Raw genomic sequence first — 25216 nt, forward strand, 5'->3', positions numbered from 1 at the left:
CTCTAAATATCTGCTATAAGATTCAATTATTTCTTTTCTGTGCCATTTACCTCCTTATTTAAAGCTTATTTCTTGCTTATTCTTCTTGTAGAAGATAAAATAAGAAAAATTACAATGTTTCTCTAAGAACCTATCATTGCAGTATGTTATCTTTAATTCAATTTACATTGGTGATCACAGCTCAGACAACTATAGTTTAACTGCGGTATTGTTTATTTATTTATTTGTAAGTGTTGAGTGTCCATTGCTGTCCATGAAAACATGTCATCCCTCTTCACAGTATTCTCAGGCTGCGAGTGGCACCAAAGCATTCATGCATTACCTTAAGAGGAGACAGAGTGAAAGAGAAAAACACAGGAGCAAAAGAGTTGAAATAGTGTCTTCTCTTACCATTTCACTATTTATAAAGATTGTGATGCCATGAATATATTAAACTCCTCATTCCTTTACCTCATGTAAGTGCAGTGCAGACCTTAATCTTTTGGGAAGCTGTTAAGAAATGAAAGTCCAGAGAGCTCTAAGTACATTTTTTGAAATATTGTAATCATCAAGAGATGATTTATCAGGTTAGTCCCTTTAAGATTCAAATTTGGCATGTTTTTCCAGCATCTAACACTGAGCCATTGATGAATGAGTTTCCGTAATTTTTATGTTTCAGTCATGTTAATATTTCAGTCTTATTGACTTCATTAACAAAAGCGTCTAACTCCTAAGAACACACGGCTTGACTAATCTCTTTTCATCAATGGCTACAATTCATAAACTTAACAACTGTAATTGTAAAGATGTCGTTTGTCTTGATTCTGTAAACCATCTTAATATTCATTATTAAACTAATTAGATTGCTTTTAGAGTTTTTGAATACAGCTCAAGTTCTATACTTGCACAGTGTTTTATTCTTATATTCTCACATTGAATTTAACTTCTAATTAATACATATCAAAATTGTAATCTAAGTTCCAGATTAAGAATTTTGTTCTAAAGGCAGACACAGCTGTTTTGGCTTCACATACGTTATCACTTACTATTTGTTTTTGCAGTTGAGCAACTTTTAGTTGCTTTTTTTTATATAGTGATTTGCTTGCTTTTAAGCATTTTCAGTTTAAGAATGTGCCACTTTTTAAACTGCATGATAATCCTTTTGGGATCATTCTAGCATTTCAGTTTTTACACAACTCTAATCCTTCACACCTAATGAAAACTCATTGTTCAAAATGAAATATGCACAGACACACAAACATACACATGCACATGTATGTATATATATTGTATGTTATTACTTGCTGGTTAATGCTCTTGAAATAATGGATCATTGGCATTAATCAAATGCCGTTAAAATCCTATTAAATTAGCATATACATGTCCCAAAATTATATTTGAAAGAGCTTGGACGAAGGCACCAAAGTTTATTTTAAAGAAAGGGTTCGAGTCCAGAATGTTGTTCAGATATATTTAGATGGATATATTTATAGATGACCTTGTTCTATTAAAAACAGATGCTCAAGTGCTGCAGTTTTAACATGCATGTTCAAACAGAATGAGACATTATTCTCCAATGTCCTCATTGTAAAATATAGTCACATAATCTAATGTGAGACTATGTTGTTATTTGAGATATTTTTTAATCAATCCAGATACTGCATTTTGAACAATTATTGTTGCTATAGATTTAGTCAAATGTTTTGACTTATACTTATTCTTAAAATGAGGCAAAAATAACAATTTGTATGTCTAAAATCAGAATCTAAATTAATGTGTGCAGATTGATATGTATAAGCATCATCTGCATACTCTCACACTTTGCATAAATTATATTGAATTAGATACCGTTGCTCTCTTAAATCTAATGCCATTCTCTTTTTCTTCTCTTCTCTTTAGGATACGAAAAACAACAGTACTCATGACTTGTCACGCAGCCCTCAGAGCCTCAGTGATACCGGCTATTCCTCTGATGGCATCTCTAGCTCCCACAGTGAAATTACAGGTCTAATTCAAGAGGAGGAGATGAAGCTGAGTGAGAGAGGAATCAGTGGACGTGGCTCCCCACTTAGCCCCTCTGAAATCACAAAGCTTGAGAGCTCCATGAGGCCACTGCTGGAGAAGAGCCTCTCTGAAGAAAAGGCAGACAGAAGGGGAAGGAAGCATAGAGACAGAGACCTGGATGACAGGGGGAAGCAACGTCCACGTTCCCTTTCGATCCCACCAGATGCATATGACTCTGATGAGGAACTAGAAGATATAATGGAGGAAGAAGAAGACGGCGGAGACTGGGAGAGTAAACGCAAGGAAGGAAAGGAAGAGAAGAAAGAGAAGAAAAAGAAGGAAAAGGAGGCTGAGCCTTCAGAGATGACTGATGAGGAGTTCATGAGGAGACAAATAATGGAGATGAGTGCTGATGAAGACATTGAGGAGGAGGAAGAGATGGAGGAAGATGAAGATGAGGAAGATGAAGGATATGGCTACCAGAAACCCAAGAAAAGCCACCATAAGCACATTGTGTCTGACTCAGGGAAGGAGAAAAGGCGCCTTCAACACCACTCCAGTAGTTTTGAGGAGGAAACAAAGAGCTCATCAGATGTTTATAAAGGCTCAGTGGAAGAAGGTGAAGAAGATGTGATGGCATCACAAGGGGGTCTGAGGCGTTTCAAAACAATTGAACTTAACAACACCAATAGCTACAGTCGAGATATGGAGCTGAGCAATGAAAATGACTTGAGCCTTGATCGGGAACCTGAGCTGGAGATGGAGAGTCTAACAGGATCTCCTGAGGAGCGTTCTAGGGGTGACTATTCATCAACTCTGCCACCGACTTCCTCCTCGTATGGCTCAGGACAATCTCCTACGTCCATTTCATCAATGGAGGAAGACAGTGACAGTAGTCCAAGCAGAAGGCAACGACTGGAAGAAGCCAAGCAGCAAAGGAAAGCACGCCACCGCTCTCATGGCCCTCTGCTTCCCACCATTGAAGACTCTTCAGAAGAAGATGAACTGAGAGAGGAAGAGGAACTTCTAAGAGAGCAGGAGAAGATGAGAGAGGTAGAACAACAAAGAATAAGAAGCACAGCACGAAAGACCAAAAGGGACAAAGAAGAACTGAGGGCACAGAGGCGCAGAGAAAGGTCCAAGACGCCACCTAGCAATCTCTCACCAATTGAAGATGCTTCTCCTACAGAAGAGCTGAGACAAGCAGCAGAAATGGAAGAACTTCATCGTTCCTCTGCTTCTGAGTATTCCCCTCAAAGCCTGGACTCAGAGGCTGAGGGATACGAGTCTAAACTCTACAAGTCAGGCAGCGAATACAATCTGCCTACCTTTATGTCTCTCTACTCACCAGTAGATAAATCTTCTACAACAACAACCACCAGTGCACCATCTTCAACTTCCAAACCTCTGAAGAGTGCTGAGGAGGTTTATGAGGAGATGATGAGGAAGGCAGAGATGCTCCAGAAACAACAGCAACAACAGCAACATGTAAGGCATGGGCAGTATTATGAGGAGGATGTCAATGGACAAAATTATGATGATGTGTATGACTATGAACAAGATCAAGCAGGATATGACAATGAGGCAGCAGAGACAGAAACTGATATTTATGAAGAGATCCGGCAAACATCTCAGAATATTACCAAGATGCAGCAGGCCACAGATGAGCAAGTAGAGATAGAGATTGAGAGCTCTTACCCGGACAAGCAACTCTTAGACACAGGCTCAGCCTTTGCCAAGCTACTGGAGCAAAGCAATGCTCTCTTAACTCCAGGAACCAGCCCCACCCAAATTTCAGCTCCTGTCTCTTTTGCCGAGACTGGGGGTCGGATACCTGATGTCAGAGTAAGCCAGCACTTCACTTCAAAGGATGGACACAAAGACAAGATCAAAAGCCAAGCAGGAAAAAATGGAATATCCCCAACAGTGGCTGCGACCACTATTGCAGCTTATGGAGTTTATGCCAGAGATGCTGTAACTCTTTCCCAAACTGGTTCAAGTCATACTATGACCTCTACTCAATCTGACATATGTCGCAGACACACAGGAAGTTCAGCTCCTTCATCAGCTACTGTCTCAAGTGTATGCAGCAAGATAGCAGAGATTACCCAGGCCTACAGTCAAAGAGAAGTGATCACCAGAAGGGTTGGGGACACCAGGGGTGTCCAAGTGAGGGACAGCTCAACATCCTCCACAGAGAGGATTATTGAGCCTCGTTCTCCCAAGTATACTACTTATTACAGGAGCACCAGTCCTCCTCTCTCACCATCACCACCACCACAGAGTCCTACCCGTTCTCCCTCCAAAAGGGCTACTGCTGAGTTCTCTACACAGACCTTCAGCTCAGCATTGCGAATGGACTCAGCTGGTTCCGGGCCAACATCTCCAGTGATGGCTCAGGGAACCCAAACATCACATCGATCAGTTTCCCCACGACTGTATCGACAGCAGTCTTCCCAGGATGTCCCATACTCTCCGCCTCCCAGCCCAGCTAGGCCAATGACAGTAAATAGTGCTACTTCTCCCTTGTCTTCGCCTACTCGAATTAGCCGCCAGTCAACATTTGACGCTTACTCCCCATGTGGCAGTCCCCCAGACACACCACCTTACCAACAGTCTCCTTCACGCAGCTTATATCAAACACAAAGAGTGGAGAAGGTAAATGTGGGAACAAGTATGGTTACCACAGCCAGCATATACACCAGAGGGTCCATGTCGATGGATAATATCTCCCTTTGTAGAATATCTACAGTCCCAGGCACTTCAAGGGTAGAACAGGGCCATATGATCCAAGGTGGAAGTGTTGTGGATCTAAGAATGGCCACCAAACCAGCCCCAATTATCATGACTGATCAGGGGATGGATCTCACCTCCTTAGCCACAGAAAGCAGGAAATACCATGGTGGATCAGAGGGAGGCAGACATTCAACAATTGTTCAACCACTAATCATGAACTTGAATACCCAGGAGACCACAACACCAACCACTGTGAGTGTCACTGTGGCTGCTTCTATGTTCATGACCCAGCCCAAACAGCCAATGGTGTATGGTGATCCCCATCAAAATCGGATAGATCTCGGTCAGGGCATGGGCTCAGCAGTGTGTCTTTCTCAGAACAAACCACCCATTTCTACTCCAACTGATCCATCAATACCCAAAATTGATGCCAAACTAGAAGACCTCAGTATCCAACAGAGAGAACTACAAAAACAACAAGAAAAACTGCAGAAACAACAAGAGCTCCTTGAACACCAGTTACAGCAGCACCATCACATACAACAGCAGCAACAACAGGTATCTGTTCTGGCCAGGTACAACCTTACAGGCCAGATAACACCTTTACTCAAAAAAGACTTGATAGTCAGCCAGACTAGCACTGCCTCAGCTGTAGTCAGTGCTGTATCACCAGTCATTAATCCTGAGCTGTATGGCACTGGTCCGATTGAGCTGAAAGGGAAACCCAGTCCTCCTGGTTCAATGTCAGGAGCTAAATCACCACATAGTATGGTAGTACAGATGGATGGAGGGTTAGAGACGGTCAGGGCAGTGACTCAGCTTGTAAAAGTAGAAGAAGGACAGGATGCTGTGGATCTGGTGGGAGGCCAAATTAAACCTGACAACCAACCAGCTTGTTGTGATGTTGTTTACAGACTTCCATTTGGTGGAAGCTGCGTAGGTGCTTCTGAGAAAGAGGGCATTAGGCCACCATCCACCCCACCTATCACCTATGAGTCAGACCAAGAAAGACAACCTGGAAGATACCACGAGTATCCAATGGATGCACAAAAGGCCTACACATTACCTTTTCCTGGTAGGCTTCAGCCTTCAATGTCTGATACAAACCTTGCTGATGCTGTCCTACAATCCTACCATTCTAAACTGGAGCCATGCCTCCAACCTTCAGGTGATCTTGCCATGGATTTAACTGCTATGAAACAGAGCTATGGAGGATATATAGGGATGCAATATGGTTCCTATACAGATTTACGGCACGAAGGAGACATTGCAGGCCAAACGCTTCCCATAAGAAGGTATAATTCCTTGTCTAATATCAGCTCAGATTATGGCTATTCTGCCCGTGACATTGCCAACTTCCAAGAAGCTAACTTGGCTCAGTACAGTGCTACAACTGCAAGAGAAATCAGCCGGATGTGTGCAGCACTCAATTCCATAGATCGATACGGAAGTAATCCAGACTTGCAGTTTGGCAGCCTGGGGAGAAGTACCGGCCCAGGGGCCTCCAGACTTGCAGTAGGTCTTGGCATAAGGCAAAACCTCCTCTTTGGACTTGATGGGAAGCCAATATCTCATAGTCAAGCACTAACCAACCTCATCAATGCCAGACAGGCAAGTCTGAGAGCCATGTACCCTGCTGCTATTAGGTCTTCAGATGGGATGATTTACTCCACCATTCAGACCCCCATCGCTTCAACACTTCCAATTACAACTCAGCCTGCCTCCGTCCTTCGACCACTACTGAGAGGAGTCTACAGACCATATCCCTCTCCCAACATGACACCAGTGCCCCTGTCCAGTCTTACCAGACTACCAGTGAGCCCCAGAATGCCTTTAACTGGACAAGTTCCAGTTCGTTACCCAGCACCAGGCCTTCTTCAGACAACTTCAATCACTGCCTCTACCACTACTTCCGCATCAACTTCAGCACCAGTAGGAGCCCCTGTGTCTGTTTCTGTGACAACGGCTAGCTTAATAGTCCAGGATGAACCTGTTTACCTTGGCAAAGGTGCTACAGTAGCTTCCTCATCAGCAGAAGTCACCTCAGTGCCAGGAACGGTTGTCATACCATCTGAGCTACAGCAGCAGCCAATTAACCTTTCCCAAGCACACCTAAACAGTCAACAACAACAGAAACAAGCGACAACTGCTCAGCAGGCACAAGCTCCTCTTGCTGCCCATGCCTACCCACCCTCGGGTTCTGCACCCACCCATGGCTACATCCAACCTCCAGCAGGCCCATCTGTCCCAGCCAGTGGCTTACCCATTTCAGGTGGTCTTCCACCCTTTCCTCCACCAGGTGCCATACACAAGGAGGGTGAAACTGAGGCAGAGAGGCTACACCGACAGCAGGAGCAGCTCCTACAGATGGAGAGGGAGCGTGTGGAGTTGGAGAAACTCCGGCAACTGCGTCTGCAGGAGGAGCTAGAACATGAAAAGATGGAGCTAAAGTTACATAGGGAGAAGGAGCAAATGCTGGTGCAGAGAGAGCTACAGGAGCTACAGAACATCAAGGAACAGGTAGAGGGAAAACAGGAGGTGAAATGGAGAGTTTACAAGTCAGTGTTTTGTTGTCTCATGTTTTGTGGTAAACACTTTTACAGTTAACATTAGTTTCCTTTTTGTGTTACTTGTGGTGTATTGTGCTGGGCTATTATCTTTCAGTAATATTAATATGTGTTTGTGATCAGTATTCCAATATTTGGATCTGCTATGTAAGATGCATTGTCTCCCCAAAATAATCATATAAACAAAAGTTCTGTATATGCATGTCTTTGTATGCATGTGCTTCCTGTCGATGTGAAGTTTTATTGGAATTTCTTTTCTCTTTTCTTTTTTTCTTTTCATCCAGTAAAACCATTAAATATCATCAGAAGTTGGTGTTTAAACTGTGACAATTGAGTTATGTTTCATGTAGTGATTCAAGACTTTCTTTGATTCAAAGCAAAGTTTGTGTCTAGCTTAATGCCAGTTCTACAGTTTGCATGCTATGTTGTGTCTTAGAAATTGTCTGAGTGTGTGTGCACGAACATGGCTGTAGTATGTGTTTGTTAGGAATGTATGGTGCTTATGTTTAATTTGTTTGTTTGATTTATGATGAGAAAAAAAGGAAAGTGGTTTCATGTTCCATGTGTTGGTCTGATTGTAACGAAAAGAAAATTTCATAAAAGTAAGTTGTAAAAATCTGATATGATAATTTGCTATAGTACATTTGGATGTATTGCTCCTATCGGCCCCTTGTAGTTTTGCTAAAATGTTTTAACATTAAACCAAACTTAACTATTTTCTTCTTCTTTTGATAGAACAAGCAGTTGAAAATCTTTCAGGTTAACTCTGTTAAACAGGTGTGGAAGCCTTCCTTAATGAGAACGAACTAGAAATGGAATGATTATGCATCTCATAACATACAGTACAAGCAAAAATGCTAACTCCTTACTTTCTCCAGCCTCTCATTTTAGCTTTAAAGAAAATGCATCAATTATTTTCTTACAAGCATTGTATGACTGGTAACAGCATCTACCAGTACATTCTTTGTTTAATTTCTGTTGCGCTTCCATTCTTGTTTTTTGCTAAATATACAAATCTGACTAACTTGAAACCATTTTAAAGCTAATCCATCAGCACAAGAGGAACTTCATGTCACGTTCAGTTTGAGGAATGTTGTGATATGGTTTGCATTCTTAAAATTGATCATTTTAATACAATCAAACCCTGTCCTTTTCTATCCTCTTTCTCATTGTCTACTTTTTTCTCATCTTATCTTTTTGCAACTTTTTATTTTTATTTTTTCATTAATTTTCCCCTGTCTCATCTCTCTTATGCTCATCACCAAACACCTCTGGCTGGCCTTGTCTGTCTGTGTTTTTAGGTTCTACACCAACAGCAGCAAGAACGTGAGAAACAACTTGTTCTCCAGCGGGAGCAGCTGGCCCAGCAGAAGTCCCAGCTAGATCAGATCCAGTCTTTACAGCAGCAGCTCCAGCAGCAGCTGGAAGAGCAGAAGAGGCAGAAAACAGCTTCTGCTCAGAGCATGAAGGTGAGGGGAGTGAATAACCCTGGTGATAGTTTATAAGTTACATGAAATCAGCAGTCTAATTACAGAATTTGACTAATGCATTTTTGGCTGGTTATTTTGTGGCTGACTCTTACTTTTTAATGCCACATTAAAACATTCTTTGAACTAAAATAATTCAAATAATAACATCTCCCTGCTTTTTTTACTGTTTATCTAACCACTTTGTGTTATTTTGTGGGTTTTTCAATGTGCCAAAATGTGGTTGATGGGTAAAGTGCACCTATAAAGTCTTTTCATTCATTCATGTGTGAGGGAGAATTTTTCAGCCGATAACATCCTTAAAACAAATCCTTTTTGTCTACAGTTGGATGTGAACGGACAGCCAATGCAGCCCTACATAGACTCTCAGACGAGCTCCCGTTCCCTGCCCAACTCTTCCTCAGAGATATGTCTGAGGACACAGGAGGAGCATATGGAGACTAGAGCCAGCATGAGGAAACATAGCTCCATGAGCAGGCTGAGCAGGGACACACTGGACGGAGATGGCGTGGTGTTCTATGGCTCCCCCCGCAGGATTGTGGATAGCTGTGTACAGACTGACGATGAAGATGGGGAGGAGAGGTAACAATAAGTGTGTGTGTGATAAGAAATGGGACGTACATCTGTGTTAGGTATGTGATATAAATGTGTGTATGTTTGTATACACTTGTTTCAGTAATTTACAAAAAAAGTATTCTTCAACTCTAACCACAGTTTATTTTAAGGAATATAACCTGGCCAAAATATATTTTGGTGTTTAACTGTGCTACACTGATAAGTAGCTAACTGGTCAACAGTTATTCCGAGCACAATGCTAACTCTCTGGAAATTTAAACAAACAGGGATTGTATCTTTTAATTGAAGTAATCTGTTGTAAATAGGTCACTTTTACACTAAATATAATGTAGGATTCTAAATCAGGTATTTTTTGTACTTGTTGTAACAAAGATGGACATTCAGTTCTTGGATAATGACAAGTTATGTAAGACAAGTAAAAGATAAATTAAAATTCAAGCAGGTCTGCTGATCTCAGTGAAGAATGTGGCATAATTTGCTGCAACGTGAAATGTCAAGTCTTGACTCTTAACACTTAACACACTTAATTTTATTATTTTACAGTACATATTTGTAATAACATAGAGAGTTCAAATTTAAAGGTAAAAGATAAACTCCAAGCACAGAGTTGTTTCAACTTTGATCTGGTGTTTTTCTCAGTATACACTTAATTTGTACTCTCAGGGATTTCCTAAAGCCAGATTTTGTGTACTTTTAGTTTGTATTTATTTATTTTTTGCTCTTAAAAGTTGACAAATTTACGAAGGCATTGATTAATAAGAGACTGCAACACATTTGATTATTCATTTTTTTCATCACTCCCTCTTCAGATATATGATGCGTCACCGCACCAGGAGGCGTGGTCGCAGTGTTGACTGCTCTGTCCAGACTGATGATGACGAGGACAAGGCTGAAACGGAGCATCCGGTCCGCCGAAGACGTTCCCGTTTCTCCCGACACACTGAGTCCAGTGCAGCCTCCAGCAGCTCTGCCACAACAACCACTTCAACAACTGACAACAAAACTGAGAAGATAGTTTCCTCCAGTATTGCCATCCAGACCATCAGAGAAATGTCTTGCCAGACAGAAGTAGAACACCTAGGAAGAGTTTCCCCAGCAATCCATGTGACAGTGCCTGACCCTAACAAAGTTGAGATTGTGCACTACATTTCAGGACCAGAAAGAACCCAAAAAGGTCAATCTCTGGCATGCCAGACTGACCCAGAAGCGCAGTCACAGGGTGTTGTTGCTCCCCAGCTCAGCGTACCAACCACAGTTAGTCCATACTCTTCCTCTGCCAGTACTGGAACACAACAATCCAGTTCTGCTGACCTTCTGACCCAGCAGCGCCAGCAGCACATTGCAGCAAATGCAGCCAAGTTTGAGCGACGTCGTCCCGACCCACTCGACATCAACTACCAGCCTCATAACCACCTCCACAATGAGTCGATATCCAGCATCATTCGGCAACAGCAAACAACCCCAAAATCTCCACAAGTCCTATACTCTCCTGTGTCTCCAGTGTCCCCTCACCGCCTGCTTGAGACCTCTCTGTCAAGCGAGAGACTGAACAAAGCCCACGTCACACCTCAGCAGAAGTCCTACACAGCTGAGTCCCCGCAGCGACACCCCTCAGTGCCCAGACCCATGAAAAGCACCCAAAGGTCCATGTCAGACCCCAAGTCTCTAAGCCCCACCACGGATGAGCACACCAAGGCCAGGCTCTCGCTGTATCAACAACAGGCACTACAGAGCCAGGTAAAGTCATTGAGTCTAAGCTGGCTTACATAAGAAATGTATTTAAGATTAATTTAGAAAGACTTGGAATAGAGTTACAGAAAAGGTTAGATAAGAGAGTTAAAAAGCAAAGACAGTAACTTTTAAGAGCAACATAATGAAAACAAAACACGAAACAATTTTCAAATTTTTACTTCAATAAAATTATTACATTTTCCCCAATGTTCAGTTAAAAATCAAACAGCTATTTCAGCATGTTTTGGTTTGAACACTAGACTGTAATGATAATGACTTCCTGAGTGTAAGACCAAATGAAGTCATCCAACTAAAATGGTCATATAGGTCAGTTGTTAATTCCGTTAAATACATGTCATAACCTGCAATAGTACTGGATACCATGCGAGCAACAGGAAAACAATGCAACTGATATGACCATTTTCACATCAGAGAAGTCTTTTGTTTACAAGCCTCAGTGAAAGGAGGGAGCATGGGTGGTGCAGTTGTGTAACTTGAGAGCAGCATGTGATAAGTCAGTAATACAACAACACTTTACTAAAATACTTCTCACTTCCTGGTTGGGTTTATACTATGATATTATTTCAATAAGGTTAGAAAACGGTAAGTTCTAATATTAGATTTACAATGCAACGAGGACTGAATAATACCAACAATGACTCTTAGCGATAAGAGCTTCTTAGGAGTGGTCTAAGTTAGCGCTCCTAAGAAGCTTCTTAGCGAATCTGGGAAACGCTGCCAATACTTGTCTTTGAGAAGGAAAAAGCTAAAGGGCATAAAGCCAACCAAAATCTCTACTACGTGGGACAGGACAGACAAGACTATGACAATAGCTTGCCTATGAATATCAGACTGGTGTGCAAGACAATAGGACATGACACACTGGCATGGAACAAGGGGAGACACAGGCTATAAGTACACATAAGGGAAATGGGGGAACAGGTGGACACAATCAGGCATCAGGGTAGACAATTAGACTGGTGACACATGAGGAAGGGCAAGGAACCTGAAACGAGAGGAGAGTTGATTTTCAAAATAAAACAGGAAGTCACACAACAAACATGGAGACAGGACAAAAACTCAACTTGACCAACAGGTGTGACAACTAGATGTTGCATATTCTTTGAATGTGCTTAGATTTATAGGTTGTATCTGCACATTAAACCTACTCCACATGGGAATGTTTTGGGAATTCATGGCATCTTGTTTAGGTAGTATGTGTACTACAGTAGTTGGGGTAAACTGGATAGCCTTATGTGAGAACTATAGCAAAGGGTTCCAACTCTCTAAATCTTAGTTCCAAAATTGAGCTTAACTAGAATTTGGATCACCTCTTAATACATTTTTTATTATTCCGACTCATATTCTTAATAATTATTAACTAATTATGATCAAACACAACAATGTATATTTGATAAACCAATACAAGAGCTCATTATTATGCCATTATTCGATTTAGAAACTGTATGTTAATGTTTTATATGGATGCTGTGATGACTAATTCCTTTTATTAATGATTTTTCAGGTTTTGTTTCCTACATATTTGTAAATCTTTTTAGGTTTAAGTCCAATTTGAAACAAGACACATTTACTCTTACAAATGAATCATTGCAACGTAAAGTGAAATGCAAAGGGAAATCAACTGTTGAGGGTTTTTTTAGGTCATTTAAGCCTTTATTCTAGAACAGTGGTGACATAAAGTGCCAGTGGCTTGCCCAGTATAAAAAAACAAACTATGATTTCTACATTAATCAAAAACAAATTATTTAGTGTGGTAACTGTATTTTTAGATTGTTGATAAGGTCAAAAGCCTCTTTTCATTAGGTAGGATAAAGGAAATGATGCAGATTTTTTTTTTTTTAAAGAGAAAAGGTCAATCATTCAATGATTTATCCAATGATATATCTGTTACTCATAATTACGGAGTCATAGTTTAATGCTTAAATGCTTGCAGTATGGTATTTTATGTCTTAACTTTTACAGGTTTAGATATCAGTTTTCACTGCTTACATGTGAAGATTGTGAGGTTAATTGGACCCCAAGAGAATTTACTTTTATTTTGTCACCTTCACTTACACTGTGATCAATTTACACATAAAAGGGGAGCTAACATGGTTATTAGGGAAAAAGAAGAGATGCATTATTTACACATGGTGGAAAAACAAAGATGAAAACTTTGAAAAACTTGAAAACGTTTTTTTAGGAAAGAAATAACCTATAGTACATGTATTTAATATTACTGAATAATTACCGTACTGGTCTTCAGTTTTACTTCCATGTTGAACAGTCAAATTGTCAGCTGAACTAGTAATCAAGTCTGTTTTTCTCATTTTTGTTTCTTTATTTATTTATCAAGATAACAAAGACATGGGAAGGGAGAGTAATTCCAGATTAGGTTCTAGAATCATTGCATTATGTGTCACGTCTTTATGTGTTTGATGATGCATGACACATTTGTAGCACAAAGTCCTGTACCAGATTTCTGGGTGAAGCAGATTAAGATGCACCACACTAACACAGCCATTTAGTTTGATTGAAAACAGTTTTATTAAAAAATTTGAGTAGTATGATGAAATGCTGTGACTCCTACAATCCTGAGAGCAATTGCTCAGCAATAAGTTTCTAGAAAGATGTAAGTTTAGTGCAGTGATAGCCAATACATTCAGAGAATATTGCATCACAATTGCCATTAATTCTCATGTTGTTGTATGTCTTCTAACACAAACACTCTCGTTTCCTGTTGTCTTTGTCCCTTTGTCTATATGTTGTCTTGTTTGTTGTCCTTGTATGTCCCTTGTTGCGTCCTTTACGTGTATCCTCTGTTTCTTGACCTTTTTCTCTTTTTGAGTTTTCCTCCTTACCCTTCCTTCTGCTTTTTTTCTGTTTTTAATTTTTTTGTCCTCCCACTTTCTTCAACTTTCACCCCAACTGTCAACCTTTGCCATAAATCTCCCTCTATCACTTTCCCTTCCCATCAACCCTTTTTATTTTCTCTTTCTTCTGACTTGCTCCCTGCGCCATCTCTATGTTCACTATTCTTTTTCCACATTGTGTGTATTCATTGTTTACTGTTTTGATCTCTTCTTTATTTGTGTCTATTGTCTCTTGCATTTCCCTATGTATGTTATCTCTCACATAATTAACTTTGATTTTGCAATTTACTTAATCTAAAATTTTCTCAACCTTTCGTTTTCCATTTTTTATATATCATCCCTATCCCACTGAACTTTCTCATTGTTGTATTCCATTGATTACTTTCCTTACTCCACCATTTTTTATTTTTTCAATCCAAACAATCCCTGTGTTTTTGTTTTTGTTCTTTTCACCCCTCCCCCCTTCTTCTGTCTTTTTCTCTCTCCAGCTGGCAGCCTTACAGCAGAGCTCTCTGCTTCGCAAGGTCAAGCGAACCCTGCCCAGCCCTCCTCCAGAGGAGACTGTTACATCAGCTCACCTGCCAATGATGACACCCGCCCTCCAACAGGCCTACCTGCCCTCTGTGCCCAGCCTTAAGCCCAGCTCAAGGTCTGGCCTGGCCGCTAAAGCTAGCCTGCTCAAAGATCTCACCCACGAGCTGAAGGCTGTGGAGCAAGAGTCAACCAAACTGAGAAAGCAGCAAGCAGAACTGGAGGAGGAAGAGAAAGAGATTGATGCTAAGCTGAGATACTTAGAACTGGGAATCCACCAGAGGAAAGAGACACTGGTCAAAGAGAGGGAGAGAAGAGACATTGCCTACCTCAGATGTATGGGGGACACTAGGGACTATATGTCTGATAGTGAGTTGAATAACTTACGATTAGCAGCTGCGGCTGCATCCCATGAGACCAATGGACTACTAACAAATAGGCCGAGCACTGCTCCACTTAGCCAGTTTTCCACCGACCTCAACACAGCAGCCCAGTACCCACCAACCTCATCCTTCATGTCCTGTCAGTACCCCCAGAGCCAACCAGCAGCACCATCTCAGCAATCAAGTGTCCCGTACCAGTCATCAACATTCAACCAGCCTCCTTACCCAACAGTGTCACAGTCACAGGCATTGCCACAGCCCACACCCCTTCAGAGCCATGTCCCCCCTCCCGGACCTTCCTACCAGTCTCAGACATCTTATCCATCCCACACCTATCCCCAAACTCAGCCCCCATACCCCCAAACTGACATGGGGTTACCAGCCGCACCTCAACCTCAGCCTCAACCAGGGCCCACTGGTTTTGGGCCTGCACCACCTGGTCAGCCACCATACCCCACCCACAGCTCCCCCTATCCTAGCGCTGTGTCCTCCTACCCCAGCCAGACAACCCCATACCCTGGGCAGCCCCAAGCTGATATCCTTACAGTTCATCCAGGAAGACCGAGGCAGACTTCACTTGCCGATCTGGAACACAAGATGCCGACTAACTATGAGACGATAAGCAACCCCACAGTTGTGGTTACAACAACAGCCCAAGATGCTAACTTTTCCAGTGCAGCCCCCTCTTATGGTCAGTACACAGGAACAACAACCATGGCAAGCTCCTATGGGCCCTATGGCTCTGCACCTGTGTCGAGCAGCTATGGTGGGTACTCTACAATGCCACCCAGCACTTATGGTCCATATACATCAACCCCAGTTGGTTCATATGGCCAGTACACCACAACCACTGCTAATACTTATGGCTACACCACCACCACCGCAAGCTCTTATGGACAGTACACTTCCACAGTATCCAATGCCTATGGGCACCCTGTGGACAGTCCTTCCACCTTTAGTACAGCAGATGGAATGTATGGGGCTCCTGGCTTAGAGCAAAACATTCCAAGGAACTACATGATGATTGATGATGTAAGCGAGCTGACGGCAAAGGACGGGCTGGGCACGACAACAGGGGACATGATGCATCATGGCGGCAGTGGGCGTTACCCGGGTGACATCCATGGCCACAGCAGCACCATTGGCAGCACAACGCGTGGGGGAACTGGCAGCTCCCCTTACGGCAGGGCACCTGAGGAGGAAGCAGCGATGCAGGATGAGCTATACGACCATCACGGCAGGGGTAAGAGCAGCTACAGGCACGGACCTCTAGGGGGCAGCAGCAGCAGCGTGAGCGCTAGCATGGGTGGGGGATCTACCTATTACTATGACTATGACTACAAACATGGCAGCATCCGCTCCGGGGTACAGAAACCTTTGTCATCCTCCAGAAGCCTTCTGGCTCCTGCTGTCATGTCCTCCAAGCGCAGCAAGCACAGGAAGCTGGGGAGTATGGAGCAGAAAATTTCAAAGTTTTCCCCTATTGAGGAGGCTCGGGATGTGGAGGCAGATCTGGCCTCCTATTCCTCAGCAACAGGAGGGACGTACCCCTCCTCCCACATTCGAGGGCGGCAGCTGATTGAGGATTATGGCTTTAAAAGGAATACATATGAGGGCGGCAGCGGCTCCACTCATGGTAGTCGATACTATGGTATGATGGTGGAGGAGGACGATCAGATTTACCACACCTCCACAGGCCGCTCCCGCTCCACTGGCTATGGCATGGACAAGATCTCTTCCAAGGACTACCATGGGTATCGCAGTCGATCCTACGAGAGAGACGACCGTCCCTATCGATCTGGCTACAGGGGACGCCAACCAACCCGGCAGTACTCCGAAGAGGAGAGCCCACTCAGCCCCTTGGGGAGGTTCATGGGTTCTGGGCGATCTTCAAGCTTAGGTCCTGACCCATATGAAAGTCCCAGCAGTAGATATCATTACTATTATGGCCAGTATGGTTCCAGTCACTCGCTGCCAGATGTTCAAGACCACATAAGGGACCTTCCACGGACACATGTCTACAAATCGGACGATACATACATTATAGACGATTATCATTGCGCTGTATCTGACAGCGAAGGTAATTGTGGGAGCTGAATTTCCACACAGTCTCACTACCTACTACTGCTCCCACCGTTTATCTAAACGTCCCCCACCCACCCAGAAACTAGGCTTAGCAAAAGCAAAGAGAAAGCAAAACAGAGACAGAGATAACCGTTGCATGCCAATGTTTTCTTCTTCCTGAGAGTCACTCAGAGCTCTATTATCAGTGGACTGCTGTCTGTCTGTCTGCCTGCCTGTTCGTCCTTTCGCCTGTCCGTCCAGTCGTCTGTATGTTCAATTCTCGCATGGTTCCTCGGCGTGGTCGCCTTTGTCATTCCCTGAACTCTGATTCACTTGAGAGGTCATTGCACGACACAAAGGCATTGTTCGTTTTTACAGGATTTTTCTTAGTCATGTTCTTGGCACTGATGTTTTGTTTCTATGTTTTTGTCAACACTGCAAAACAGTCTCTTATCAAATGTTATGTAGTTCAACTTAATCTTTTAATGCTGGTTATTAAAATAATCTCACTGCACCGAATAAATAATTCTCAGATAATAAGAGGGGGAAAGATACAAACATTTGGCATTTGCTTCTTTGTGCAGCTTACATTTCTCTTTTTGTCACTGGCCATGAATTTTAAACAAAGACAGCTTCTAAAGCAGATAGTTTTGCAGTGTTTATGATAATCTGTCTATCTAGTCTTGTACTGTCTAAAGTCGACTTGTGAAGTAAACACTGCATGTTTGTAAAACTTTTTATTTTTTGCCTTTCTTCTTGTCCTCCCCTACTATTTTCTTTTTTTTTTTTTTTGCATGCGATTGGTCTTCCTCCTGCCCTTCTCCTTCTTTCAGCCTGCATGCCGCTGTCTCCAAACGACATGGAGATTGACTGTGATCTGCTCTCGGTTTCCAAAGCCTACCATCTGGGCCAAGAAGAAACTGACTGGTTTGAGAAGCCTCGCTCCAGTTCTCGACACTACGGCAGCAGCCACTCATCTGGGAGGAGTCGTCATAGTGTCAAACACACCTATCACGATTACGATGAGCCTCCTGAGGAGGACCTGTGGCCCCAAGATGAGTATAGCCATGGAGGGCGACACTCATCATCCCGTGACCACAGACACCACGGCAGCACTAGCCGTCACTCGTCCTCATCACGTCCCTCAGATGAGCAAAGGTCCTCAAGGTCATCTAAGGGGCACACCAAAGACCCATCTATGCGCCATGATCCTTCAGGTCGATCTTCCTCCTCAGGAAGGCGTGGTGAGTCACGGTCTGGAGGGTATCACTCTTCAGAGTATACCCGGGATCCATCTGGGCACCATCATGGTCAGAGATCCTCTAGGCAGGGAGACCCACACAGGTCTTCACGCAGCAAATCCCAGGGCCCAATGGACATGCAGGGCCAACCACCAGGTACCTACAATACACCTTTACTTCTGATAGTTAACATTGTGCAAATAAAAAGTTGTTTACCCTATGTGGTGTGTGAATATGTATGTGAGAAAATAGCACTGTGTAGCCTGTAACGCTTTAACAAAGAAGTGCTGCATGTGTAAATGGATGAATGTGGCTTTTGGTATAAAAATCTGTTTGAGTAGTCATCAAAACTAGAAATGGGTTATATAAATGCTGTCCATTTACCATTTACCTAACCTGGAAGTGAAGAGAATTGTCCATAGAGCTGCAAAACAAGATTGCATCAAAGCACACATCTGCCTGCCTCATCTCATTTGGCATAGACTGAACTATTTGGCCATCATTCTCACAGATCTGTGCAGGAAATGAGACACTGAGCATTCTCTCATTAATACATCCCTACAGTCAAACATGGTGATGGCTACATTATTCTGTGATGATATTTTTAACCTAGAGACCTGTTAGGATAGAGGTACAGAAGGATAAAGAGAAATATTGCACAATTGCGACTGAAAACATTTTAGGCAAAACAAAAGAGTGACCCCAGGAGTTCAGTCTACGTCTAGACCTGAGCTCAGTAGAGCATCTCAGGTGACAGAGACCTTGAAATGGCTGTGGATTTATGCTTGCCATCCAGCCTGGTTGACCTTGCAGTCAAGAACAATGAGACAAGTTTCCAAAGAAATGTTGCTCCAAGTTTGTCCTAATTTGGAACCAGTATATGATCATTCCCAAGAAGACCTGAGGCTGTCATTAAAGATTATTTTTATTTTGATAGTTAGTGATTGTTATTTTTTTTTAATTCCAAAGCTCTCAAAAAGAATTCACAAAAATGTATTTAATTTAGCAGCTTTAGCTTATTGTGTGTGACCCCGGTTGAATTTTACAATAATAAGCTACATTAAGTCACTTTATCCTCATGAACTGCAATTATTAAACAACTATTAAAGTATTTTTTTACCTAATGTCACTCATCATTAGGCTTATGCTATCTCCTAACACATTTTTGTTTAATCCTGGATAAATAGCCCACAAACCTATGTGGTTTATTGGCATAATTTCACAGTCAAACATATATACACATATATAAATTGGTCATATAGTGCATGTTAAATGACAAATGCTAAACGATGGCAGGTGCTGAAATTGTTACTACAGCAACAACAAGCTGTGATCCGTTGATGACATTCTTAGGACTTTCTTTAATCACTTAGCGGGAACATTTAATAGCCTCTGCTCTTCAGATTAATTTTGACTCTCTTCAACAGTCAACAGTTACCCTCAGGGATCAACTGTTTTTAATTAACAATAATGAGCATAAATTTGTTGAAGAAAATGTTTTTCCGAAGGCAGCACCGTGGCTGTGCTCTAAAGAGTACTCATATAATCCCTGGTTCAATATCAGTTACTTGTCATCATCTCACTCTTGCTTCTGCTATGGTTTTATAAAAGCAGGACTTTCTCAGTGTAACAAATGATGGTGTCAGAAATCGTCAGATTGAATAATCTATCAAGAAACAGATAGATGTCACTATCACAGATGTGTTGACTGAATTTGTAACTTGTTACTTCTGCGATGAGTCGTTTGATGAATATTAAAAATCAGGTACTGAAGATATTATATTCTTTACAAAATCTTCTGAAAAGGGTGACCGATTACATTTTTGTTTTGCAACATGAGTCAGTTTGCAACAATAAGTGCAAACTTTCATTTAAAAAAAAAAAATCCACCCTCCTTCCCTCCATCCAGGCTCCTCCCGGTCAGGAAGCAGCTCTGGTCGGGTGCAGGGCTCTGCCGGTGGGCCTGTAGGATCAGGGCGACAGGGTGGTCCTGGCTCCCAGACAGACGGGGCTCCCGGACAGAGGACTCAGCTCCAACAGCAAGCCCAGACATCAGCCGCTAGACCGGGGCAGCCGGGTGCCACAGCAACTACTGGACCACAGCAGCAGACTCCAGCCCAAGGACAAGGGATGGGGATGGGGATGGGCATGGGCATGGGGCAGGGCCAGGTAAAGCCAGGACAGATGGGACCAGCAGGTGGACCCATGGGCCAGGCCAGGCAGACGGGTCCAGCAGGAACTACACCACCCACCATGGTGAGCACTGAGAGAAAACACATATAGCAAATAAGGATGTGTAAGAGCGATGGAGCTATTTCATATGATAAAGAGATGGCATGATAATATTTTTTTCAGTTTAAAGACTAGACCTTCCAGCAATTGATTTGATAAGTAGTTAATTTGTTTTACCTGAATATGGTAAATGATATAGATATTGAAATATATTAAATTATATAGATATAATCCATCTGGATGAAATTGCTTTGTACAACTGATAGACCACAGGACGTATATTTTCTCTCTCATTAAAATATTACTTTAATCTTGACTTGTCAAATTTATTTTTGTTGTTTCCTGGGAAGCATTTTGTTTTGATAAAACTGTTCATGGTAAAACTGTCTTTTCATATTCTGTCATCTTGATGTAACAAATCATTTTGCTCCAGTCTTTCAGTCCTATTTGTCAGCCCTTCTTCACGCTCATCCTCCTGTGTCTCTCCATACACCCTGCGATAAGAGCTCGTCCCTCCCGTCCTAGTTCAGATGGTTTATTGAAATTCTGCTGTGCCTCTGTTGGCAGGTCTTATCTAACACTGTGATTAACACTGAGGCAGCTGATAACTCAATGCAGCTGATTCTTAGCTTGCTAGATGCATAAGAAATTGGCACTGAAGAATTCTCCCTGCGAAAATCTATTCTCATCCTGAATTCACTCCATAAATCCATTTAAGTCAATTTGCAAGTTGGAGTGTGAAATGTGATCATGACATTTACCACAAAATTCAAAACAGGCTAATGATGGTAAATATTCCAGACATATTCCTCATGTGCTTTCATTGCTGAATGCTGTTCATGGTTTTCATGTGTCTGCATAGATGTAATGTAATCAGGAAGTAAAAAGTTAAATAATTTATATGGTGGGATTTCAAATTATGTAGGAATTGGTATTGGAAATGGATCTGAAAGCTTTGACAGCAAACTGTAAACAGTAAATGGAATTGGTCGTGAGAATTATTATTCATTCTGCAAACTCATTCACTCACATTATTATGTTGGAACCATTGTGCAAAAAACTGATTTGGTGGTTGTAAAAAAAAAAGGAAATTATATATGCTGCCTATGTTGTGTTACAGCTTATCTGTTCTCAGTGAGAAAGAAAAATGCAATATTATGTGATTTTTTTTTGTCTACAGTTTAATGTCTGGACAGAGGACTCAAAGTTACTCCATGTGTACAAGAATAAACACTGGTTTATATTTCCTATTTTCAAATAGTCCCAGCTGTGAAAATTTTAGATATCAGAAAAGGTTTGATCTGTGTTTTTCCTTAAGTTATTTTCACTCTTTTTCACTCTCACAGTTTACTTCTTAGATGTTGAGCTCAGAGCAGCACAAGCACTTTCAAACAGCTCACAATGACACAGCAGATATTAATGCTCCTAAATTGGCCTCAAGCAGAGAAGAGGTGAGGCAAGGATATATCGAAACTGGTGTCAGTCAAACACAAATCAAGGTTTTGGCTGTTTGTATACTTTGCTTTACACAATAAATTACAGTTGGCAGAGCATACAGTAAATGCATATTTCACCAAAAACAATCATATATATGTATAACCATAGTTATGACTATAACAAATGAGTTAAGCTGAATATCACCGACTAGTTCTGTATGTCAAGACAGCAAGAATGCAGTTGCCAAGAACAATAACTTTTACCATGGTCTTAGTTAGTTTAGGCCTTGTTCACATTGTTACGAAAAACCAGTTCATGTGGATAGACTTAAAAAGAACAGTGCATTGGACACCGTTTAACAGATAATAAATGGGTTAATAATAATAAATGGGATAATAAACTAGATTCCTTTCTTAATTGTAAGAAAAATTAGCAGAAAGACTCGTAGCTGATGCTTCTGCATCTAACCCATCTGCAAGTTATAGACACGCATTGCACATAATGAACAATTAAACTCACACACAAGAAGCAGTAGACACACACCCGGAGCAGTGGGCAGGTGCAGTGCCTGGGGAGAAATTGAGTACATTGCTCAAGGGCACTTTGGCCATCAATAGTGGAGCTGGTTATTCACTGCCCTGAGCCACTTTTTTTTCCTTCCTGTTACATTTTTATTTCCTAACAGAACATTTAAAGTAATTTCTCCAGCCTCCAAGTTATGGCTGCCCCCAAACACAGCCAACGCTTATATGTGGAACCCATGTGGTTTTAAACAGACTGAGAAATAGGCCCCATGTGGGATTGTCAACGAGTTCTATACTGGCCTCATGCGAATTGCCCACATTCCTAATGCTTGGATACTTGGGCAACAAATGGGCATGTACCCAAAGTGGATATCTTATCTGGGCCCACTGGGGCCATACACAAAAGCAAACCCAGGAAGGCAATTTTGCATGATGACAATATGAAAGGCTTTTACAGTCCCATATTTTTCAACCTAGATATAACATGGACTTCACATACAGATGCTGGCTTGGAAGTGCAAACCTAAGTACTTTAGGTTGTCTAAATTTTTGCTTTAGGCCCTTTTTATTTTTCTGTTTTTATGTAAAACTATGAATGATGGAAGTAAACAAATATATATGATCTGGCTGATAATGTTATAGCAAATCTTTAATGTTTTGCCTTTTGGAACTTAGATCAATTTAGGTCAGTTTTGACCACTTGTTCTTACTATTGTTTCAATATGCTGAGGAGAGCAGATCCCATTTTAACAGGAATCCTTAGATTGACAGCTGACGGTGTTAAAATGCATCATTCACTCAGACATCATTCAGTAAACTGTCACAGCACAAAAATTGAGCCTGCCATCTGCTGTTTCTCTATCCCTACTCTGTTTTTTTCTTTTCCCTCTTTTTGTCCGATCTTATTCTGTCTCACATTCTCATTCAGGTTTTTTTTAGTAAACAGATTAATCCCACATCCTTCTTATTCCTGTTTTTGTCACCTACTTTTTGATTATATAACACACGTTTCTCCCCCACAGTCTTCAACATCCAACAGATGTACTTTGAATAGAAGCTAAATGCTGGGATGTTTGTCTTTCCGCCCCACTTTAGATAAAGATCGACACACCTCCGGCAACAGCTATTGGAGCTAAAGCAGCACCAGTCATGGCCTCAAAGGCTGCCCAACCCCCACTCACAGGCATTGGTACTGTATACTCATCACACACACAGTCCCATCATTCCCACGATGCCAGCTGTTTCCCACTGGCTTGAAATGATGTAACCACTGTGTGCCATTTCGTCTAATCTGAGATTAATCTGCAGATAATCCCATAGTGGTGGAGGGGGCAGGTGTTCACCTCATGGCTCTAGATCACCCTGAATGTGCCAAGTCACAATTTTAGTTATTATTAGCCAGCAATGAAGTAAAGTGACTACCCAGTATTAGACTTTACATGCTGAGAGTGTGCTGGATTTTATTTTATCTTTTCACACAGTGTAGGTCCTACTGTTAGTGAGTAGCTCGTATGGTCAGTTTACTGATGACAAATGAATCCCAGTTGTAAAATTGAACAACTTGTCTAACAAACGGGGAGGAAGTCCAGCTGCTAATAAAGTGAAGCAGATTATCTGTCAGGCTTGAAGTCAGCGAACGGGAAAGTCTGCATACATTAAGTCTATCAGGGAGACATGATTATGAAACAGGGCAATAAACTGCAGGCAAGTATATGAATCAGACTAGTAGGACTAGAGAATTTCTAAGGTTGATTTGCATTAATTATACAACCCCACTTTTAGAAAATGCAGTGAACAGATAAGACACAATGGGCACAAAATGTCATCAAAGAAAGATATATTGTTTTTATACTATCTTATTCCACCTAAAATTACAGCTGCACTGATTCCTTTCTACTCTGGATCCTCTTCTGTCCTTCACTCCATCTCTGCTTTCTGCCTCTCCCCTTCTTCTTTTCTGTCCAGGCTCCAAGGCCGCTCCGAGACCTGGAGGTATCGGCAGTGCAGCAGCAGGTCAGCCTGGCATGGAGGGAGACAACGTGTTCTCCAAAATCCTGCCCGGAGGAGCTGCTGAGCAAGCTGGCAAACTAGGAGAAGGTACAATAAACAAAAACAGCAGATAACTGAAAACACACTTTAAATAGGGATTTAACTGGGAATGAATGAAAAAAGTCAGTGATATTAAAAAGGCTTATAGGTTGTTGATCAAATAAAATTGAAATATTTGTTGGACATTTTCACTTTTCATCTATATACATAAATGTAATGCTTGCCTTAAATGATTACCCACTGGTACATACTGAACTAATCTGATGGAAGCAGGCACAGGAACCTGAGGGTTTTGGAGACTGCTGGGTCTCTTCTTGAAGTGACTGCAAGCATTTTTCTTTGAAACATTGTTTGAACAACAACAAAGAAAGATACAGTTTCAAATCATCAGATTACTTTCAGGCTACGCATCAACCAAACTGGATAAAAAGTTCTCATCCTGCACCTACTCATCGTGCAGACAATGAGATACTGAAACAGCACATTGCTGCTTTATTTTAATGAGGGTGTTTATATTTCTTAATTGAATTCTTAAAGATCTATTCAATCTCTTGTTCTTGTCCACTTTCCTGCAGCTATCTCTGGCTTTGGCAAGAAGTTCACCTCTCTCTTCTGAGGCGATAAAACACAGGTATGTGTACTATTTTTTCCTATTTTTTTTTTTGCCTTCATACGCAAGAGTCTCAAAAGATACTGAAGATCATTTGTTCGAGGAAACGGTTTTAATGAGAAACTGAATGATGATTTGGTGATTCATATTGTTTTCTAAGTAATATTTTAGCTAGAAATGCAAAAACCCATT

At 41.7% G+C, this 25216-nt stretch overlaps 1 protein-coding gene across 3 annotated transcripts in view; it reads left to right on the forward strand.

Moving 5' to 3' along the window:
• Positions 1–25216, forward strand: part of bsna (bassoon presynaptic cytomatrix protein a) — a 141143-nt gene that overhangs the window by 101638 nt on the left and 14289 nt on the right. For 2 of the 3 annotated variants that reach the window (XM_072367605.1, XM_072367606.1), the window contains exons 5-14: positions 1879–7239; positions 8588–8755; positions 9099–9355; positions 10159–11086; positions 14442–16947; positions 17828–18328; positions 20082–20428; positions 23461–23554; positions 24331–24462; positions 24990–25045. In XM_072367605.1, coding sequence (XP_072223706.1) covers positions 1879–7239; positions 8588–8755; positions 9099–9355; positions 10159–11086; positions 14442–16947; positions 17828–18328; positions 20082–20428; positions 23461–23554; positions 24331–24462; positions 24990–25030 — 10335 coding nt within the window. In that variant the 3' untranslated portion in view covers positions 25031–25045. The remainder of the gene's footprint in view (positions 1–1878; positions 7240–8587; positions 8756–9098; positions 9356–10158; positions 11087–14441; positions 16948–17827; positions 18329–20081; positions 20429–23460; positions 23555–24330; positions 24463–24989; positions 25046–25216) is intronic. The other variant, XM_072367607.1, reaches the window with a different exon arrangement.

This window comes from Leuresthes tenuis, unplaced genomic scaffold (assembly GCF_036924035.1).
Source record: "Leuresthes tenuis unplaced genomic scaffold, fLeuTen1.0.hap1 SCAF_16, whole genome shotgun sequence".
Lineage (NCBI taxonomy): Eukaryota > Metazoa > Chordata > Actinopteri > Atheriniformes > Atherinopsidae > Leuresthes > Leuresthes tenuis.